At 46.1% G+C, this 22,968-nt stretch overlaps 1 protein-coding gene across 2 annotated transcripts in view; it reads left to right on the top strand.

Moving 5' to 3' along the window:
* LOC119453417 (ADP-ribosylation factor-binding protein GGA1) overlaps nt 1-19,227 on the top strand; it is a 54,871-nt gene extending 35,644 nt beyond the window's left edge. For both annotated transcript variants that reach the window (XM_037715445.2, XM_037715444.2), the window contains exons 11-16: nt 1,697-2,029; nt 2,882-2,993; nt 4,997-5,235; nt 6,465-6,628; nt 9,316-9,426; nt 12,586-19,227. In XM_037715445.2, coding sequence (XP_037571373.1) covers nt 1,697-2,029; nt 2,882-2,993; nt 4,997-5,235; nt 6,465-6,628; nt 9,316-9,426; nt 12,586-12,696 — 1,070 coding nt within the window. In that variant the 3' untranslated portion in view covers nt 12,697-19,227. The remainder of the gene's footprint in view (nt 1-1,696; nt 2,030-2,881; nt 2,994-4,996; nt 5,236-6,464; nt 6,629-9,315; nt 9,427-12,585) is intronic.
* Nucleotides 19,228-22,968: the final 3,741 nt, after the last annotated feature.

Here is a 22,968-nt window from a genome sequence, read left to right as displayed (position 1 = left end):
ATTTATGAAAGACACAAATATCATGTGAACTGTCAGTGTTCTAGTTCGGGAATGGCCACTATTCACTTAATGAAAAAAACTTGCTCTGTCTCTTTTACTCCGCTCTTGTCCCTGCTAGCACAGCACAAGTTGAAAAAAAAATTATCAAGAATGTTTGTTTCTTTGGTTACTTGCTGGTTTCTTATATCAGTTTGGGTGAAATATTCTTTATTATTCACTATAGTTGCACTGAAGTAGTGTGTTCCGTTTTTCCTTTATTTAAAGGAAATATAGTAGACTTTAGTTTATTCAACTCCGGTTAATTAGACTGATTAATTCGACCTGGCCAAAGTACCTAGCCGGCACCCATGCATCTCTATTGGCCGCAACTTTCATTATTTCGACCGTAAAAATTGGCCTTCGCAGTATAATTCGAACTAGACCGGTCTGCATGCATGTGCCTGACCCCTATGGTGTTACCAGAATAGCGACCTTTTAGTGGCAGCATCTGTCTCGGCGAAACTTAGGGGACAGTGAATGCATTGAACACGCATCTCCCGTCGAAAAACGCCTATTTTCAGCCTGCTCTGGAAAGATTTTGAAGCATTAATCGTAAGTCACAATATCTGATTACGGTATTTACACAATTCCAACACGTGCCCTTTTATTTATTTTTTTCAATAAAATTGAGCCGAAAGACTCTACAGTGGAATCTCGTTGAGATACGATTCTGCACTATGTATTTACACTATGTATTTGCCTACGTGTTTGGGGTTAATAATTTTTTTTTCATTTCCCGGCAAGTGTTTATAGGAGAAATGTGTTTCGGATAATAAAATTTTCGGATGATACATTTTATTTTCTGGTTCCCATGAAGGTCGTATCAACGAAATTTCACTGTACCAAGAGCGCCTTCGCGGCGTTCGAGTGCTTCACTGTATAACTCAGATGTATTGCGGCAAAGCTGACTTTAAAAAAACTGCCATCTATGTGCAATGCATATTAGACCCTTGCCTATATTTATTGCTAAAAAACCGGGTGTGTGTTAGATTTTGTACACACAAAAAGTATGCATGCTTTCGATTTGGGGCTTGTTAACAATTAGGAAAATACTGCTAAATAAATCAGCAGTGTGTTATGGCGTATTTTCTGCATCTTGTTTAATTCGGCCCGCTGGATAATTCGATCAATTTCGTCGGTCCCATCAAGGTCGAATTAACGGAAGACGGCTGCATTCTGTCCAGCAGAGAGCATCGACGCGCTAGTTGGTGCATATTCATAATAACTTTTATAGCCTGGTTCCATATTTGGAACGAGAATTTTCTGATTATTCATATTCGGTTTGATTAGAAAGTCTTACTATTCAAATGCTCCTCTATTGTTAAACAAATAAAATTCTCGAAACAAATGATTGAAACGTAAACAAGGGATTACCCACTATGGTTGCTTAGTGGCTATATTGTTCTGCTGCTCAGCACAGAATATTGGGTTTGCTTTTTAACCATGTGGACTGCATTTCGATGGGGTAAAATACAAAGATGCTGGTGTACATCAATTTAGCTGCATGCTAAAGAACACCAAGTGATAAAAGTTAATCTGGAGCCCACCAGTATAGCTTCTCCCATAGCCCCGGTGTCCCTTTGAGAGATTTGGCCCCATGGATCAACCAATCAATCAAAGACAAATTATTGAAGGTGTGTGCACTTTGGGGTCGCAGGCATAGGCGATCCGGGCCCTCCGACTGCGACCAGCAGCATGGCAGATCTGGGCTCCCTCTTCTCACCGGGGCTGCCCCAGGGTAGTGCAAGTGCCGGTGCTGGCTCTGGGGGTGCTGGGGCTGCCCCGTTTGTGGGCTTTGGGAATGCCGCCACCCAATCGCGGCTTCCGAGTTACTCCCCGTCGCACCAGGCGGTGTCGCAGCCCACAATGCTGGCGCCTAGCACTGCGAGCGGCCTGCTGTCCTCCCCGCTGCGGCCGACGCCCTCTTACATCCAGCAGGGGAACCACATGAACAACATTGGCGGTGGGAACAGCAACGCCACCACCACAGGTAATGGTAGCAATTTGAAAATCACGGGCGGGGGGGGGTCCATGTAACTAACGTAAGGGCTCCTTTCACTCGATTCTAATCCTTTCATATCATCCACCGTTTGTGACTGATTGATCCCAGTAATAATGCAGCTGGTGGTTTGAGCTTTCTGACCACTGGCAAAATGCAAAAGTGGAACGAAATTAGAACAGAACAGAAATAATTAAGTTATCAGGGCTTAGAGTGAATTGTCTTGTCAAGGTGTGCAGGTGTTGGGCTGGTTATGTGATGCATAGTGTAGACAACTGGTGCAGTAGTAGGATAGGTGCAAGGGAGGGCAAATCATTTAAGCACAGCAGAGTGTTAGGTTGTGTGATGAGTTTAGGGCATTTTTTGAACATTTGCTGGGGGAGGCTTTTGTACAGCAGTGAATGTGAAATTGACTGATGGTGATGACAGGTGGTAAAGGTATTTCGGCAAGTATAGACTGAAAATTTGATTGCTGGTTTCATTTCCCACAGCATCGGCGGCATTGCTAAGATAGCTGAACACAAAAGTGTTTCTTTGTGTTCATATGAGCGCCCATCAAAGTGCATGCGGTGTTGCAGTGTTACTTTCAGCTCCTTCAGCAAACACAATGCCCCACGTGCCTCCTTTTTAGCAGACTCCACATAAATTTCATTTTTAATGCGGTCTAGAAATAAGGAACTATTCAGAGGTCACATTTATCAAATATTCATTCGATTTGATTTGATTAGGAAAGTTTTGCTATTTGAACCCCTCCTTTTTTTCTTTATTATGTGTAAACAACCTTTCGCATCTGCTTAGCATGCAACAGTTTCAAAACCGTGCTGCCATTGCCTTGTCGTGCAGGTGGGTCTCTGCTGAGCAAGTCACGCGGCCTCGAAGAACTGGATGCCCTGGGCCAGTCCCTGATCAAGCAGGCTCTGCCGCATAACCCCGGCTCCCAGGGAGACTTCCCCACGTGAGCACTGCCCGTGTGGCACTTGTGGAGTTGCTCAAATTATTATCCTTGTGCTGCCGCCCTGGCACTTAGCAGCTGAAAATACCTTCCGGGAGCTTCAGGGTTGCCAGATGTTTACTGTGGGGGACAGAGGGGCAGAGAAAAGTCGCTATTCAAACAGCTGGAAAGATGGAGGAAGGAATTGAAGAAATGACAGGATGTAGTGCTAAGCTGTGATTGGAGCTTACAGCAAAATCTCGTTAATTCGACCACCCTCGTTGATTCGGAAAATTGGATCCTTCCGACTTACCCTCTGGTCGTGCCAAGTATATGCATTATTTAATGTCATCAAACAGCCATTAATTCAGACGTATGTGACCGTGATCTGTTAATTTTGACAACCCTTGGAGCACGCTAAGGACAAAGTGCTGCAAATGTACGATGCAAAAGAGCAAAAGTGTTGCTAGCGTCCATTTGCAATGAAGCGGCAGAGTCCTCATCACCACAGCCATCAGCTGGAACAGTCCGGGAACAGCAGGAATGCTTTTTACCTTTATAATTAGAGAGCTTTAGCATGTCCGGTATTCTGGTATCATTTGCGGATTACCAGGCTTGCAGAGGCATAAACAGGAGCGGCCATATTGGTGGCACAGAGCTTAACCAGACAAACAGCTATTTAAATTAGAGTTTAACAAGTGTATTCTACTTCGCTGCTGGCGTAAATTTTTGGCAGCGGCCTAATCGGGCTCCCCCTCCCCCCTCTCCTTACTCTCTCCCTTGTGTGTGCGACTACACGCTACTGCATCAAGCCACCATCTTTCTCGGCTGACACTCGCACACTTTCCGTCGTACCTACAGCATACACCACGCGGCTGCAATCTTATCGCACTTGGACTTTATCCGGAACCTCATGGCAACGCCGGCAGCAGAAATTCACCCGGAGTGTCCATATATTTGCTATCACAATAGAAAGCTATTGCTGAAATTGAAAATCATCTTCTATGGTTGCTGGTTAATTTTTTTTTTTATAAGTTCCACCTAAACCCACTTTTTAATAAATCCCATATTTTTGGAGATGCTATTAACTACCCGCCTTGGTGACTCAATGGCTATGACATTCTGCTGTGAACACGAGGTTGTGGGTGCAATTTTTGGCTGCACTGACTAATTAAAATGCTCGCGGCATATAAAAATGCTAGCGTACTTGGAGCTACGTGAGTGTTGACTCTTTTTGTGCCACGCTATTTCCCCAAATTCTGACTGGAAATGGCCAAAATAAATTTAAACACCCCAGCTGCCAAGATCTTTTATTTGCTCAGACAGGATAAATTCGCTTCTGCTAGCGCTGCCCCATAGATTATGGGCTGCCATCTACCAAAAGCATGACAAAAGCACTGAGCCAAGCAGTGCTCGTCCATGGCATTGCTAGAAAATGAAAAGTACCGTCGACGAGCTGAGGTCTTCCTTTACCAAAAACGCACGGACAAACCCAGCTCGTCCAAGGCACAGAAGGGGTTAAAGAATCCTAGATGGTTGAACGGAGCCCCCTCCCCCCCTCTCATTACGACATCCTTCATAGCCAGTGTGTCACTTTTGAGATCTTAAACCGGATGATTTGATTTTAACTTTATAGTTAACCAGTTAAACTAGACTGGCAGTGCTGCCGAAATGTTTAGCTTTCGAAAAGAAAAAAATATACCCACACCTCTGAGCTCAAACAGTGCCCATCTCATAATATTTTATCAACTTCTTGTTGCCCACCCACCGTGGTTGCTTAGTGGCTTTGGCGTTGCGCTGCTCAGCTTGAGGTCGCGATTTCAATCCTGACCGCAGCTGCCACATTCTGATGGGGGCGAAATGCGAAAATGTTCGTGTATGTAGATTTAGGTTCACACTAAAGGACCCCAGGCGGTCAGAATTAATCCGGAGTCTCCACTATGGCATGCCTCATAATCATACTGTGGTTTAGGCATGAGAAACCCCAGAATTTAAATTTTTATCAATTTTTTTCTTGTCATCCGCAGCACGCCACAGAAGATTCCGCTGAACCAGATCTCACGGCCCCTGCTGCCGGCTGCGAGCTCCAGCAGCGTCCAGGCTTCGGCAGGAGTCTTCCAGTCTTTGAACGTTGGCCCGAAGACGCTTCCCCTTGGACCGTCCATGCTGGCCCCTATGGAGGGGCATCCGCCGGGCTCCCCTTCTAAGATGGCCACGGATGACATGCTGAACAACCTGTTTGTGCCCCTGGAGCAGATACAGCCAGGTGAGGAGGGGGCGCTCCTGCTGCTTTGGTCATGTGCCATATTAAGTGCTGTTGCACATACATTGACTGTTAAATAGAGGTGTGCGAATGCCAGATACACTTAAACTTCGATATAACAAGATTCAATATAACGAAACTTTCAATATAACAAAGTATTTAACTTTTCATAATGTCTTGTCCATAGAACACTATGTATTTAGAACCTCAGTATAACAAAGTGTGTTTATGTGCGATTTCAATGTAATGAAATTTCACTGCCACTGCAAAGCAATATCAAGACAATAAATGGAAACTTCCATGGATTCAGATGGTCAAATGATTGAATTACAAACGGCTTCTTGCAAACACACGCCTTAAATTGCGCGCCACGCGACAAGAGCAGCCGCCAAAGTGGAACAGCGTCCTGCTTCGTATAAAGTCGAAGTGCGATAAGGTCCGAGAAGTGCGATAAGGTGCGAGTGGAAGCGTGCGAGGGCAAGACAAGGAAGATGCTGGCTTCACGAGTGCCACCCTCCCGCGCGAGCAAAGGGAAAGGGGGAGGGGAGCGGCCTCGCAGTAACATGATCAAGCGCACACGAGGGGGTAGGGGGGAGGGGGGCTCAGTTGGTGCCTGTCTTGTTTTCTGGCGCGGCCGTGGCTGTAAACGCAGCTGAGTGAAATACGCAGCTGCGCCACCCTGCTTTAGAGGTAATCTTCCACGTGTGCAAGTAGTGGGCGTGCCGAGACGAGACAGTGTGGCATCATGCTAGCTGTCATCCCGCGTGTTTACTACTGGAGGCTGTGCAATCTCGAGTTATGGAGACCCAATAAAGCGAGAGGCAGATGAAGCATTCGCTCCCTACTGCCGGCACTTTTCATGATGGTGTCACCCGGAATGGGATGATACTGAGCCCCTTCAAAACACGTCAGGTGGTCAAATTAACCTGGAATCCTCTATTACAGCATCTCTGATAGCTTGTATGTTGATTGGGGATGTGAAACCTTCTTACAGTCGCTATAACTTCGATATAACAAACACAGGTATAATGAATTATCGGATATAATGACAAAAATATTATTTGTAGCCAACATCAGTGTGTAGCAAATATATGCTTATAATGAATTTCGGATCTAAAGGAAGCATTTCCTTTTGTGAGGTACGGCTTTGTTAAAGTGAGGTTCAACAGTATTTCATTTGATGTACAATTAATGCAAACTTCTTATAATCTCTTCTGGTATGGTGGATGCAGGCTCACAGGCGCCACTAAACCTGCACGAGCAGAATGGGGTGCGTGCAGTGGTACACATCGCACGAAACCGACCCCAGGAGCATGTGTCGGTGCTTGTCGTGTCCATCACAAGTCAGAGCAGCCTGCCTGTCCGCCGGATTGCCTTTCAAGCAGCTGTGCCCAAGGTGAACATGCAGCTAAGGCAACCATTCTAGTCACACTGTTGAAAACCTTTTAAATTGAGTTTGTAGAGTTTCCCAGTGACTTGGAAAGTATTTGCACGGGTATGCTTCCAATGGCTACATTTGTCAACAATTGCAGTTGTGTTATTGTGAATCCGTTAAACTTATCGGAAGTTTGCTCAACAGAGACAAGCAAAAGTGAGGGTACAGTCAACGTCCAATTTTTCGGACTCCCTAGGGGCCACGAAAACATAAGAAAAATCGGGCAGTCTGAAAAAGACGAATGCATGCATTTTACTACCCCCAAGGGCTCAAATCACCACAGGCACGTCCGAAATAACTCTGAAGGCCTGCCAGTACACTTATTAGGCGTATCGTAGCTTGTACTGTGATAGGAGGTGGCGGGTGCACGAGTGTGTGGTTAAGGAATACATTTCGTGTCCCGTAACAATTGCCCCTTTCCACTCTTGATATGCTTCACCGCATACCTCGCGTATGCTTCACTGCGCAACACTGCTGTACTGAGGCACAGCTGACTTTTCGAAACAAGTATTATGCTATGCGCTGTGCCTTCAGAGTTTCCAAGACATTGGCGAGGATTACGAAGGCCGAGCCTGTGCCAATGCTAACAGCGGCGAATTGTTTCGATGAAAAATACCGCACCGATGAAAAATACCGTGGTAGCAAACGTTGAGGCAGCTAGGCCTAGCGTTGCCGTGGTGGTTGCTACGACTGCCAGCTGATCTGCATGTGAGAGCGCCAGTTCGAGGAGGCGAGATAGTCAAAATGGCGGTGGCTACTTTACTGCTGTTTTGGACCTGTGGTCATGGCAACAAGTCCGGAAAAATCAGATGGCGAAGGTTTTTTGCGTCTGAAATTTCAGACGTTTTTGTACATTGACTCTATGGGGTGTTCGAATTATCGAGCATGTTCTAAAAATTTGGCGTTTTGAAAATCGGTACTTGACTGTATTATCCTCTCTACAGGTATTGGATATGAGCATGAATCTCGAGCTGCTCAGCTTTTAATGAGATGTTAGGCTTAACCCACAAACTGTCCAAGATTTTTGAATTGTCTTACCCAGAGGTCAAAATTTAGTTGGGGTGTTACAGCTGTGCACGAGTCTACAACGAACACGTAGCCGCGAGAATTTTTCGAAATGGTGCCGTAATAGCGCAGTTAAACGTGTTTGATGGTCGAAACATGGCCCTGGCTCATTTCGCTCTTTCCTTTGCTATGCGTCGTTCGTTTGCTGGTCTCTCCTCCTCGCCGAGTGCTCCTCCACATGTCACGTCACTTACGTCATCGCTAATGCGCTTCCACTTCCGGTTTAGGCACGCCCATGCTAGCGGCAGACATACCGACAGTGAACCGGCCTTCAGTGTCGTAGAACGTCTGCCGCGTGAGACGTGTCCCAAGTTGACAGCAGTTCGGCCAGTGCACCGCCCGCACCACGATCGACGAGCCAATTGACGACAGCAAAGCTGCGCGCCTCCGCCACCGGCGACGCAGATGTCGGCTGCAGCTTCTGTTCCAAGCGAAATAATTTCCGCTAGATAAAGTGATGCGTAAATTGTGCATTTTACGAAAAACGATGTCCACTGTAAAACGTTAAACACGATCGAGAGCTCCGATACTTGTCGAGCTCAGCTGCAGTGCGCAGCTACCAACAGCAGACGACCGGCTTAGCTATGCTCGCATCGCAGCCGACCGCGCTGCTAATAGCGTATTGCGATATTATTGCGAAGAGCGACAACGGTAAGAAAATATTGTGGCTTGTGAGCGTCGGCAATTCATTCCGAAGCACCGTCCGCTTTAGCTTTAAAATGAACCGGAGGAGGCCTAGCAATGATATCGGCGCCTTCGTGCGATCAGCGGCGATAATCGAGGCTGCCCCAAAAATGGGTCCCAGTTTCGTCCTCTCTACGGCAAGGAAATCTCGCCGTTCGTGAGCAAAACCACCGTCGACAGCGGCCCGCGAATGGCAAATGGCATGCGGCGAGTTACCATGCCGGTAACGTGGACGGGCCTTAGCCACAACTTCGTGCTTCTCGGCTACCCGCTGTTGCTGCCATGCCGGCTCGTGTTCATGTGAAGCGTGCCACTATAGACCCTGTGTTGCGCGCGCGTCTAGAATGTCCAAGACTGTCACACACTGTTCGCGCCACTGATCAGACCGCTAAGCACGACTGTGTAGGAACATGAGTGATTTGGCACTTGCGTTGCGGGCTGTAATTACCGATTCGCAAGGACGCACAAGTCAGCAACACGACGAGGAAGAGCAGGGAGCGCACGTACCTGCTAGCAGACTAACCGGAAGTCGTAGGTCCTTGCTCGACCAATTGACATCATCGCCCCTGTTGACATCACCAGATGCACTCTGGTGATGACAACGGCGACTGGGAATATTGGAAAGGCTCGGAGAGGAGCACGGCATTGTTTTTTTATTTTATGGTGCGGCCGCGGCTCGTAGCGCTACAGCGTTTGGCATCATTGATCGTGACGGCATTCTGAACTCGATGCGCGTGTTTACTTGAAATCTTTAAAAAATATCAGAGGTGGTTTAGGGGCCCTTTAAGTTGAAGGAAGTGTACCGGGATCACTGCTGAGCAAGTGGTCTTTGGTGTCTGTATTTTTCTTAAACTTGACTTCTCATTCTGCTTGTGTCGTCACTCATGCGTCTCGTGCAGACAATGCGGATCAAGGTGCAGTCACCCTCGGCCACTGAGCTACCACCTCACAACCCTATCCTGCCGGCTGCTGCCATCACCCAAGTCATGCTAATTGCCAACCCCGCCAAAGTGAGTCGGGCATTGTACCCACTAACCTGCAGTAGCTCCAGTTCTTTGCCATTAAATCAGATCAGACTGGCCAGACTGGCATGAATGCAGTGAAGTTTTGTTATAACAAAGTTGCATCCTAAATGAACTTACCTTCGTTATACTGTCAAACCTCGATATAACGAACCTCGATTTAACGAAATTCGTTATCTAATGAACTATTTTTATTTCCCTATCTTAGTTCTACTGAATTAACGAGACCTCAATATAAGGAACTTCTCAATATAACAAAGTTTTTTGCTGCAAGTACAAATTCGTTATATCGAGGTTTGACTTATCCGACGTTTACTATGAACGTTCATGCTGATATCGCTGGGGAAAAAAACTATTCGGTCTGTGCGATAAAGGCACAAGTGTGATACCTCGGACGGGACAGCAAAGACTCTCCTGTCGCCTTTAATAGCCTGTCGGTATTTTGCAAGGACATCAGGGGGCATGTGAACAACGCTAAATTACAAACGTGCTTTGCAGCATTGTTAGTAACGCAACCATGCTATCGATTTGATCTCACGGTATTGGCATGTTGGCTCACTGGCTATGTGCTGGCGAAGCCTCTGGTCAAAATGAGCACACCTGTCCAGAATGTGCCTTTTCTAGCCGCTCTTCTTGAGCATTCGACATTGCTTCCAGAATTTTGAGCTGCAAGCAAACAGTCAAACCTCGATATAACAACATCCTTGATGAAACAAAGAATTTTACTTTCCTGATATTGGTTCTATTGAAAACCGTGGATTTTTTTCCGCAATTTAACAAAGTAATTTAGGGACACAGTTTCAATATAATGAACTTGTCTGCCATTTCAAGCATGTACTTGGAGCTCGTATGGCTGGTGAAGCTAGCAAAAAACGATAAAAATGTCAGCCATGGAAAATGTTACTTGGAAGCGTCCTTCCGCATGAAAGGTTTGAGCATTGAAAACGCCATCGAAGCGCATGCACCAGGATGCAGTATGCAGGAAACAGCGCTCCAACACTTGTTGCCTAACAACTTGTGGAGGCTGCAGTGCCCGTGGCAGCTTGGAGTGCTCGGAGAAACATGAGCCGACGATTCATTCAGTGCTTGGGGGGCAGGGGAGAGGTGTGCGCGCAGTAACATGATCAAGCACGCACTAGAGGTGTGTGTGGGGGGCGGGGGGGAGGGGCACAAGGGATGCACGCCATCCGTCCTCTCCCCCTACCGTGCGCGTTTCCTCTCTACCTTTGCTGTAGCTGCGCATGGCTGTCTATATGCGGGTCACACGCCCTGTCTTGGAGGTGATATTTGGCTCGTGCAAAGGCTGAGCCGTGATGGTTGGTGCCTTGATGCACATTTTCCTGTTTCTGTGTGTCTATTGTTGGCAGTTGTGTAGTCTCAAGTTTCCGAGTCGCGTTGCGAAGCATTTGCTCATGTTGTGACAGCAAGTGTTCTTGGTCATTGAGCGAGATCTTTGCTTGAGCATACGTAACACCGATAAAACTGCAAACCTTACTTCGTGTAGTTGTCTGTTTGCTGTTGCCATCAATGATCCGATACCTTTCTGGTGCAACCGTGACATTCCTTTTTTTTTTCTCTCAGTACGAATATTTGTATCTTCGTCACTTTATTTAATTTTAGGGAGCCATTTGATGGCAGCTGCGGGCACTAAGCGCAGTCAGCCATGGCGTCCAAGATTTACGGCGCCGTGTGACGCAGCACGCTAATCTCGGACACCGTGAGCCACCCCGATGCACAACTCTTGGTGTGATCGGCACCGCACGCGCTGGCACTCATAACAACGCTATTATGGCTTCACCTTCTTGCGTGATTATTGTGATTATGGGATTATTGACAAGATGTTGCCACCACGAATGTTCTGGGGACTCGTGAAACGAAGTTTTTTGCCGCAATTACAACGTCGTTATATCAAGGTTTGACTGTATACAAATATCTGCTTTTGTGACCAATATTGCCAATATTGAAATACAGTATGGGCAGCTAAATTTTAATTTACTTTCTTATGTCCTCTGACTCGTTAATCCTTCTTCACTTTGTGGTTATACTGTATTAGCACAGTGATCGGGAGCAGTTTAAATTTTACTGACATATATGGCCAGCGGCATGTGGCAATACTGCATGCTATAAAGTCCCATTCTTGAGCACTGGGCAGATGCCATCTCATGTTCTTGTCAACTGTGTAAAAAGTAGAGGATGTGTTCCATGATGCAAATACTGTCGACCCTGACGGGGCGGACAAAATTGATTGTATCATCCAGCGGGTTGAATTGAACAAGATCTAGAAAAATGCTAGAACACACTGCCGATTCCTCTGGCAGTGATTGCCCGAGTCTGACATGCTTCAAATCAAAGGTGGTGCACCCACGTTGTGTACAAAGTGTGTTCTAAAATTGGCTTTGCCGCACCTTTTTTTTTTAAGTCAGCTTTGCCACAGTACATTTGTGCTATGTGGTAAAGCATACATACGCCGTGACGAAAGTTTTGGTTTCATACCCGATTGGCATTGCACAAGCAATTTTGGCCCATTTTCTAGAAAAAAAAAGAAAGGGGGCACACGTGCACACGTTAGAATTCAGTAAATACCGTAATCAGACATTGTAAGCTACGGTTATTGCTTGAAAAACCTCCTGGGCAGGCCGAAAATAGCTGTTCTTGATAGGACACGTGTTCAGTGCATTCACTGCTCCTAAGCTCAGTCGAGAGAGATGCTGCCACTAAAGAAGTTGCTATTGGAGTCACCATAGGGGTCAGGTGTGGGCGTGCTGACTAGTCAAGTTCAAATTATCCAGTGAAGGCCCATTTAAGAATCATAATAACGAAAGTTTGGGCCCATAGAAATTCATGGGCGCCGGCCTTCATTGGCGCCAGCTTATAATAGTTGAAGTAATGTAAGTTTACTGTACTTGCTGATGCAGCTTCTTTTTCTTTGTGAGGCACGAAACATACGATCATTTTATTATGTATTTATGATACTCAACCCACGATTATTTATGTAAGGCAAGACTATTGATAGTCAAACATCAGTCAGCTTAGAGCTGAAAGGTCATATTCAGATGTCGCAGCAAATGGATGCTAAGCAGTGCAGCTTCCTCGTCACAAGTGCTGCCCTGTTGTGCTTTAACAAGGCACACCGGTCTCTCTACTCAGGACAAGGTACGCCTGAAATACAAGCTGAGCTACGCAATTGAGGAAGAAAGCCACACAGATTCCGGAGAAGTTGACTGCCCCATAGACACAGCTGTCGCTGCCACCTCATGATGATGACAGCTGCCCGACAGAAGACCTGAGGACACCGCCACCGCTGCTGGTTGAAGATACCACTGCTGGACACACACACACACACCTGCATCTGCTGTGCTTCCACTTCAGCAGCCTCTACAAGTGCCATCACATTGTCCCACCTCCACCCATTTTGCAGTGCTTCTTCTATCCTCTTGCGTGCCATCTATCCAAAAAGATTTTTAACGCCTGCACCTGGCCTTTCATTGTAAACCAATTGATGGTGGCTCCCTCTTGCCTTCATGTCATCTGCTCTAGGTTATGGCGTCAGCTGGTGGCGTTTGTCGTTTTACTTTGATGCTTATGGAAATCTGACAAAATGCTATGCTCCCTGTGGCTGAATCGTCGTCTCATGTTGGCTACAAATTGCAGCTCCTGCCGTGAAGCTGGCGCAATTCGGAGCCATCTAATACTGTAGATTTCTCATGTAACTGTTGTTACATGAGAAATCGACACGAGACGACAAGGATGGCAGGTTGGAGCTTATGACTACACGAGGAAACAAAAATGCCACACTTCAAGCACAGAAAGTATGTGATCACCTCTAAGAACAGATGGCTCAGCAGAAGATGCTTGGGTGTGATGTGTGGTGGGTGGGCATACCAGGCTCTGAAGTAGACTAGCTGCAGAGCTCATTTTCGCTATCTTTTGGCACCTTGGCAGTGGTAGTAATTGCCGGTGTGTGTTAGGGCACGGCTGGTTGGGACAGTTACTCATGAATGCGATGTATTCCTTTCCTCTTTTTCTTTTTTTTTTGTATGTCCTCCTGGTGCACAGGTGTTCTCGAGAAACACCACGTAACACGCATGCAGTATACTTAAAGGTGTGACTGTTCTCATTTGCTGGATGGTGTCATTGTTTTTGGCGAGTGCTGTCTGGGCACGAGCTTGATAAATGTAAGATTTTGCTTAGGGAAACATTGATTACACGTTGAATTGAGTGCATTTGTGCCAGCACCAGCAGGAGGTAATGCAGGCCAAAGTGGGGGGAAAAATAGGAATCGATAATTAGCAGTCTTGCTGTGTTGGTTGAAAATCCAACGTATTATGAGAGTCGCACTGATTTGACAACCTTGTACCAAAAACCTTATGCTGTTTTCACATAATAGGGCTGCTGTTTTCACTTCCTCTTCGGAAGCTTTGTTTTTTTCAACTTCAAGCTGGACCTTGCATGCTGGCAAGGTTTTGGTGTCGTGTAGTTCTGACTTCTTGCCTCGACATATTTGTCCACAGTATGCTGTCGTAGCAAGTGTGGTCTGTTGTTTCAGTGCCTTGAATCAGTTGTATGTACTCAAGGAGCTTTTAGCCAAGATGACCAACATTTTTGTTGTAGGATCTAGTGTAATGATTAACAAGGAACAACTAAGCTATTTATGGGCAGGTCTGTGTAAATTCATTTTTTGTTTGCACGCTTCACATATGAGAAATTCAGCATTATTTTCTTTTGCAACAAAAGAAAAGAAAACATTACTGATGTTTTAAGTAGACACAGTACCTTTTGTTGTTGGGCAGAGAATTAAACACATGGGATTGCATCACAATGTAAATGCTTATAGGTTTGGAAATTTTGCTCACTCGCTAAAAGCTTTTATTCAAACAACACGGAAGTTTGGTGTTAGTGTGTTATTGTGAGAGGGATTGAAGCATTGCAAATAGGATTATTCCACTTTTGAAGTTCTGTGAACAAGCTTTAACTTAGGCCTAAACCTAAGCCTAACTTATTTGGAAGAGAGATGTGTTTACCCACTCCCAACAGATGTGTTTACCCACTCCCAACATGCTTTGAAAAAGTAGAGAAGGCGGTATGTGTGTTAGGATCAAATGCAGAACAGGAACCACATGAGCACAGTTTTTTTTTTCATCTCGACTGCAAGAACAGTGCATGCATTAGAAAAGAGGAAAGAATGGTACATGTCAGAATTGGGCAAATGCTGTTTATAATGTGCGCTACTTATGAGAGTATATGAAATTATAATGTAACAATGTTTACCACTGTTCTCTACAAGAATCATATCTGTATGTGCGGCGGTAGGTGTGTAAAAGGAACCCTCTGAGCTGATGTAGCTTTTTCGGAAAAAATATGCACAAATCTGTCACATATCTAGCAAGGGCAGAGAAGGTAGCTATGAGTGTACCTTGTGTCCTCTAAACTGTTCCTTGGGGCCTTGTTCACATGTTACACAAGTGTGTGTGCAAAGGACGGCGACAACCACAACACACATTGAAGTAGCAGACCACCAGTACACTTACACAGCCTACAGTTGACGTCACAAAATTGAATGAACTATGGGATAACTTTAACATGGTCCTCAAGGTTACTGTCGAGTGCTGCTCAGTCAGCCAGTAATGTGTTTTTTTTTTTATTTGTTTGTGGTGGTTAGAAAACTGCTTTGTGAAAGTGAGTATACTTATGAACATGTAGAGCTGCTTTACTTCAGTACTAGAGAGAGCAGCAACATTGTCATGAGGGCATGCTCATTGAAGCCAAGTTGAGCTTGTAGAACGCTGCTTGAGTTTCGTTACGTGCAGTACAGACTTGCAGGGAAGCGGCGGTTTCACTGGAGTAGCTCCCATCTGTTTAACGGTTGGTCTTGCGCAAGGCTCCTTGCATTTTGATTGGCCGGTATCACCAGCAGCTCTGGCTTGACTTATTCCTTCTAAAGGTGAGCTGCAAGAAAATTTTTGACCAGATAAAAAGCCTAGCTTCAGTTTAAAATAAGAGTGGGCACACGACTGAAAGCTTGCAAAAGTAGACATTTTTGATGCCAAAACTAAAAAAAAAAAAGAATGCCATTGCAACTCACCGGAACTGATATATGACCCAAAGCGTTCAGAACCAGCGCAGCTCCTGGGCATGAACTCCGAGATTACGTAGCACGTGCGGCATGCATCTTAGATAAGAAAGTTCAACAATTACCAGTCATGCAGATTTGCCAAGATTGCTTCAATAGTATACCAATATTACCCGCGTATTGCCAATTTAGCCAGAGTGAGATTTCCTTGCAATTGGCCTTTATAAAGGAATGGAGGAAACCCTGTAGTCTAGAGAGATACTCATGTGTTTCCTAGTGTTGGGGTGCAGTTTCTTAGACGTCAGCTGACGACTGACATGAGCTCGTGCCAAGAACCCCAATAGCCACTTTCTATGTCCTCATCGGTCTTGGGAACTCGATGGTCACAATTAGAACTTAGTCGCAGGGCTGCGACATAGATTAGTTCTTACTCCCATATTCCAGAATGTTTTTCCTCTCGACTCAAGAAAGTGGATAGCAGTGCTGCACTGCAACTGAAGTGGTTGCTGCACGTCAGTGACACCCCCCTGAGCAAGAAAATATTGTGCCCAGATGCTCTCGGCATCTACTGGAATGCACCTCCAACTCCACAAGCAACTCCTCGTCGTAGGAATCGTTGAGGAGTGTTGTTGAAGCTGAGCACTTGCTTCAGCCAAGGAGCAGCACTGCTCTCCACTCAGTGGATTCAAGGAAGCGCTTCGCATCAGGTCCTGTTTCAGAACACAGTGCCTGCAGTTGAGTGGAACCACTGCTGAGGATCAAACAAAAAAGCAACTACGCAGATGGAAAGCTGTAGTTAAAATGGGCATGAGATGGACCAACTAAACTTCATAATTACTTCTGGTGAATAGAGCTTTCCTGGTAGTGCACAGCATGCATTTGTTAAGTATGTGTGCAGTTTAGAGGCTCTGCAAGCTAATTTCGCTGTTTATGTTAGGCAGCTGACAGATATCCTCTCAGGTTTCCTCACAGACGTCAAATGTTTGGCCAAAGATCACCATTCAAGAGAAGCCTGGCGTTAGATGTGGCGAGTTCGAGGTCATTTGCACATTTGGCAAAGAACATCCTAGAAGTGGCAACTTGGAATCGGCAATAGTTTTATGGTGTCATGGTCCCGTTATTCTTGTAGTAGGAGGCGTTCAGTCACAGGATGGTTGTGTTGCCTTTCAACGCAGACATTTGTTACAGCTGTATTTGTGCACCTTTTAATTTTGAACTAGGGGCTGTGCATTTAATGTACTAAGCACTACATTGTCCTGGCGGTGTCTTAAAATTTTAGTTTTCTCTGCTTTCATTAAACATGATGCAAAACAGCTCTAAAGGAAAGAGGTAGGTTGAGAAAGAGCTGGGAAGATCAAGAACTGTTCTTGTATTTTTATTTCTGGGCCATCTCTTTCTAGCGTTGCCTTGCATCATAAATTTCTGAATTGAACTGGCCCACCTGTCAATGTTACCATTTACTGTGCTCATTGAATTAGTGAGAAACCCTACATGTCTAGTTTAAGTCTAGGAAAAGCATGGGCGTTCCAAGTGGCTAAGACGTATGGTGGTTTGAGTTTAGTGGTTTAACTCGGTGACTGCCTTTCTGCAGGCACGGTAAAGTTGCTGTTGGGATTTTGGGAGGTTTCTGCACAGATAGTTGCTATGACTGACATGCTCTGTAAACTGCAGAACTTGTTGCTGGGAAAGTTGGTGTTCGCTTAACAACAAGCGCACAAGGCACAATTACAAAGAAGAGAGACGGACACGTCACAGGTGCTCGTCGCACGTCATCACGTCACAGGTGCCTGTGACGTGTGTCTCTTCTTTGTAATTGTGCCTTCGCACTGCAATATGTCGTGCTTTGTAAATGCTTGCAGATGATGAGGTTCCCCCCCCCCCCCTTTTTTTTGGTGCAAATTCAGAAATCTTGCAAAAGGGGTGCATCGCTTGTTGTCGACAGAACATGCAGAGGTTTGCCTATACCTCTTTGGCAGCCTGGAGGACAACGGGCAGACCTTGTTAAGGGTAACAGAATTGGGTGCTGCGTACATGCATGCACACTCATCGCAGCACATTAATCATAACTTCTCGACCATTCTTGGCGGAGGGCTGTGTGCTTGTGGGCCAGTAGCAGTACATCGAGGACAGAATTCTCTCGGAATTTTATTTTGTGCTTCCGGTATTTATTGGCAGTACTTGGCTCCTTGTGTTTAACATAATGGTTGTGAGGAGCAACAGAAAGTGCCATGGCATTTGTTTTTGTCTTTGAATATGCATTTTCCTTTGCTATATAGACTTCGGCAGGCATCCTAGGATTGTAGTTGCACAGCTTGTGAGAGGTTGATAGTGAAACACTTTATTCAAATTTAGACTTTGCCGCTGGAAAAGTAATTCAAGTTAAATTGCTCCAAGTGCCTACGGCTAGACCGATTGACACAAACGTTTGTGTGCTGGCAGCATAGCATACATGTTCCTTTCAAGCTACATCATGACATTGCACCGAGTATTAATTTTGCAGTAGAGGATATTGTTACGCCGGGTGCTGGCTCACGTATTCTTTACAGTGCAACACAAAATGTACAAGCCACCTCCCCACGTTGCCTCAAAAGGTTCTGTTTTTTTTTTTTTTGGCCGAACAGGAATGTTTGGAGGGCAATTGGGACTTTACTCTGGCACAAAGGGCTGAGAGTTGAAACTAGACCATGATAATTGTCGCCTTTCAAACAAAAGTTTCATTGACTAGGCAAACTAAGCCACAAAGCTATTGGAAAAGTAGTGATATTTCTAAATGACAGCTTAATGTCTTAGGTACGGTGAAGTTAAGGGTCTGACGAAATCTCGTCTGGTCGGGAAGAATCATGGCGAAAACAGGAAACAGACAGCACAGTAAAAGGTGAATTATTATTTTTTTTTTCTTAACAAACGTTTGCAGTTTGCACTGAAGCTTCATTGTGTGCAAGGCTCCCGTGTGGGGGCCGAAATGTCGGTTAAGAAAAAATATAGTTTCACCTTGGTCGGCATCTGTTTCTTGTTTTCGCTAATATATGTATGGTTTGGTAATCCAGTGGAACGGACCTTATATGCTGCTCTCAGTGTCTGCTGCTGAACGCATGCTTTCTTCAAGACGAATGCTGCTGTTGAATCATGCGAGAACACTTTTACAAAGAGGAAAGGCACTCAACTGTCTAGATGAGGTGGTAATAGTGCTTCACGCATGTGAGGTACTGGCACAAGAAGTGCCCTGTAACTGATGCTAGCCTATGTGGCTGCTTTAGGTTGTATAACAGGTGAAACGGAATGTTAGTGTTGCATGTTTGGTTACTGCTGTGACATCGAAGAAGGCCTGTACTTCTTCAGGTCCGCACAAATGCCTGGAGGAGCCACCACGTAGTTTTCCCTGCCACCGAGAAAACTTTGGCATGCTGCAGTTAGTGCAGTGGGAGGAAGGAAGCATTCCACAACTCCGGGATAGGGGACGCATCAAACTTTGAGCTAGTCATGTCTCCGTTGAGGAGAAACTACTACCTAGGGTATTGCAATTGAAAAGGATGGACACCTCTTCTTTTTCTTGTCTATGTGTGCGTGTTCTTGTCTGTCTGTGCATGTCTTGTTTTTCTTGCTGCCTCTTCACCTTACACTCCAGTCGCGTATATTATGTTTTTCTCCTCTCCTCCCTTGTAAAATACATGCCCTGCTTCTCTCTCACCTGTTTGTTGAGAATAAACGGTTTATAAGCACGCCGGCTGCACTGCATTTTCTTGCCTGTTATGGCATTTAATTAAAGTTTCTGTTTATTTGTATTGTACAAAAGATGCAGTCATGAAGTTAGTGAACCTTCGTGGTGGAAATTTATTTTAGAGAAGCTTTTCCTCGGATCCTAGAGCTTGCTCCATTAGTCATGTCCCTGCAGAGGGGCTGCAATGATGCACTAGTGTTTTACAAAATTTTCAAAGTAAAAATTTATGTAGACATTCTTCTCTTCATTGTAATGACACTTTGTGAACGGATGCCCTTCATTACTCAGAGAATCGAAGGAAGGTGTGAATTATTTGCGACAGTCAATACAAGGATGGTTGTTGCAGGTGGATGCCAGAAATCATCTGTGCATAAACTCACTGCTTCAGCCACTTGGTTTTCTATGGTTTATATATTGCACAAATCTTTTGCCTTGAGGGGAATTCTCTCAACATGTGCCTCATGAAGAGAGCTTAGCTTACGTGCTCTGGGCACTTATTAAGGAATCCGGCAAAACCCATCTCACAATGAACGTCAGCGTTAATGCACTTGGCACTGAAGCAGTGTATCGACACATGGAATCTCCACCACCGAAACGCGTCGTGTATGAGGCATGCATGCGCCATCTAGTTGCACCAGCGAGAAGTCCGCACGTGGTCTTCAAGAAGAGATGCGTGGCGTACCGATGCGCGCGTTCCCTCTTTGGCCACACAACCAGTGACACCTATTCAGTGACCCAAGTTGGTGAGAGGTTCATTGAAGAGTGGCAAATACCCAGAGTGGCACATACCACATTGCATTCATGGCACAGCTCACTAAAGTGTTGGAGTGAGATGTTCATTGAAAAGCAGAACATACCCAGTGCATTTGTAGCACAGCTTGCTGAATAGTCGGGCTGCTGTCCTTGAGGAACCCGTGTGAAGAGGGTTTGATTCTGCCCAGCAAGGGATAAATTTCAAGGGTTGTCTAATGGTAAATTCAGCTGGTCAGGATTGCCCATCGCGAAATGAGTTGGTCTAAATGTACCCGGGCTCCTCTCCCGCTGCACTGATGGTACTGCACGCTGCTTTCAACTGCATGCATTGCGCCATCTGTCGGCGCCACCATAAAATTCAGCTCGGCTCGGGTTCGATTGTGCCGAGCGTCGAAGAAATAAAATATTTTTGTCATTATGAGCTGCACGTTCCCAGTTGTGCATACCTAGTTAACGAAGTCGGAGTCAAAGACGTTCATTGATGAGCCGCACACACCTACAGGCGCATACTCGGTGAGCGAAGTTGGTATTAAAGAAGTTCATGGAAGAGCAGCACATACCGAGTGGCGCACAAACAGTTCTCCAAGTCAGTGCGAAAGAGATTCATTCACACTGACTTATCCAGTGTGTCATGTCGGCATCAGAGAGGGTCGATGAACAGTGGCACATAGGTACACAGTTCCACGTGTTCAGTCACCCACGTTGGTCCAACGGTTGGTTTCGAACCCTCTTCCTTGTGCACAGCAGCCAGACTCGCTACCAATTCACCCAGAGACCCAGATTTGTGGGAAAACGGAGACAAATACAGTGGAATATCGATTATACGATCACGGCTAATACGAATTTCCGGATGATACGATTTTTTGTGGTCCTGGCCGAGCCCCATTATTTTGCAACGTGCTAGAGAACGGTTGTTACGAATCGATTTTCGACCCGCGTCGGTTGATACGAATAAACGCCGCCCCACCGACGGCCGCGAAAGAGAACAGCGCGCGTTCACGCGGTGGCGCTTTTCTTGCTTTTGAGCTTTTCCCCACGCAGGCGTGGGGAAGTGTGGTCTATCGCTTCAACGGAAACTGAGCGGCGTAAGCACAGCGCATACAAAGGTCAGAGCCGTGTGGAGATCGCTTTCAAGATACGGTGCGCGCGACAGCCCCGACAGCCGGCACAGGCGCTAAGTACAAGAACGCATTTGTTGGCAGAGTAGAACCCCCCCTCCTCTCTCCGCTGCCTTCCCGCTTTGCTCCTTTCGCGTGGGAGATTGCGTCGCCAGTTACCCTTGCGCCCGGGTGCAAGATACGCATTTGGTGCCCCACAGCACAGCGTCCCCCCCCCCCCCCCCCCCCCCGCCGGCCTTTCGCGCGACGGAAGCAGGGCCGGGCTCGACTGGCGCGCCCGGCCGTGACGGAAGTCGCGTTTTCTCTCCGCTGTGCGTTCGCTCTCCGTGCGTGAAGGCGCGCGTCCCCCGCGCGAAAGGCGCGCTTTCACTCGCACATAGGACGCGCGTCGACGATTTTATCGCCCTTGGACTCGTGCTCCACGTCTCATGTTCCTCCTCCGCATCGCCCTCGTTGATCACCTCTCCCGTCGGTGGGCGCACCTCGTTGAGAAGCGTGCTCGCTACCGCCCTTGTCGGCGAGATTTTCCAGTGGAAGCCGCATTATAACCGGTATTTCGTCTCACGCGGCAGCACTGTAAGCGGTATGCGTATACATGGAGTTCTATGGGAGGGTAAACGGGAGTCGGAAAAAGCCGCGTTGTAGCCAGTTCTGCACTATAAACAGTTACGTTATAAGTCATCTATACTGTAAGTGCTTTTTACATGCGTGTGCCTGAGTGAGTTTACCTCCGACTCTTTAATTTAGCGAGTTTTAATTGTTTCGATGATACGAATTTCGGCTAATACGAATATTTTGCGTGACCCCGTGAGATTCGTATCATTGAGATTCCACTGTAGATAGATAGCCCGCAGAATGTGCATGAAGTACCCTACGGATGCTAATTGTACTAAACGTATGAATTAGTGAAGAAGGTTCTAGGGTTAAAGAGATGCTAAAGGAAAAAAGCATGAGCCGTTCCACTCTATGAAGGTGGATGACCAGTGAAGCTGTGTAGCACACGACAGACATGACACAAAATTTTGAACAAAGGTACGAACACATTTATTGTTTTAATTGGTAGTCATCGTGACGAAAGGTACGCGCACACAATTATTGTCTTGGTCGCGGTGGTCATTATTCGTCTTGATCGGTGGACAATTGGTGTTTGCAGCCTGCTGGCGACGATTGCACTCTCGTATCTGTTCTCGCGTCTCGCGTTGCTCCTCGGGATTTCGGACTACATGCGGCTTCCCCATTGACAACAGAATTAAGAGAAGTGAAATTGAAAATGGAGAAAGGCAACTTGACTTTCTGGTTTGTTTATATGTACCGCCACCACGGGAGAGCGGAAAGAAAGGAAACTTGACACGCAAGTGCTTGGAAAGTCGACAAAGAGAGGGCGGTGCGAACGTAGACATGGCCGACAGGGGTCGCACAGCGCCAAATCTTTCAGAAACCTTTATTATTAGAGGCCGGATCTTTAGGCATTAAAGAAGCGCGTTTTAGGCGCCAAAAATAGGCAAGCAAAACAACGTTTTAGGCCTCTAGGCACAATATAGGCACGATAAATTTTTACATAAAGGAATTTCAAACGAAGACGTGCGCGGCCTATATCTACGATAGGAAAACAAGAAATGTTATTGTCTACGATGGCACAAAGGCGCCAACAGTTGAACATAGCCATGCAATTGTCCCATAATACTGCGGAACTAATGACGATCAATTGGCTTAATTCAATAAGCACACTGCTCATATTCATGTTCAATGGCCACTGTATACTCGAGCGTCGCATATCGTGAAACAGGCATGAAAAAGTATACTTGAAATCTGGGAATACTGATTAATAAAAGCGATACTTTGTCTGCCTGACGCACGTAAATTAAGACAAA

The sequence above is a fragment of the Dermacentor silvarum genome, chromosome 5, assembly GCF_013339745.2.
Source record: "Dermacentor silvarum isolate Dsil-2018 chromosome 5, BIME_Dsil_1.4, whole genome shotgun sequence".
Classification (NCBI taxonomy): Eukaryota; Metazoa; Arthropoda; class Arachnida; order Ixodida; family Ixodidae; genus Dermacentor; species Dermacentor silvarum.
This window is presented reverse-complemented; position numbering and strand designations above follow the sequence as displayed.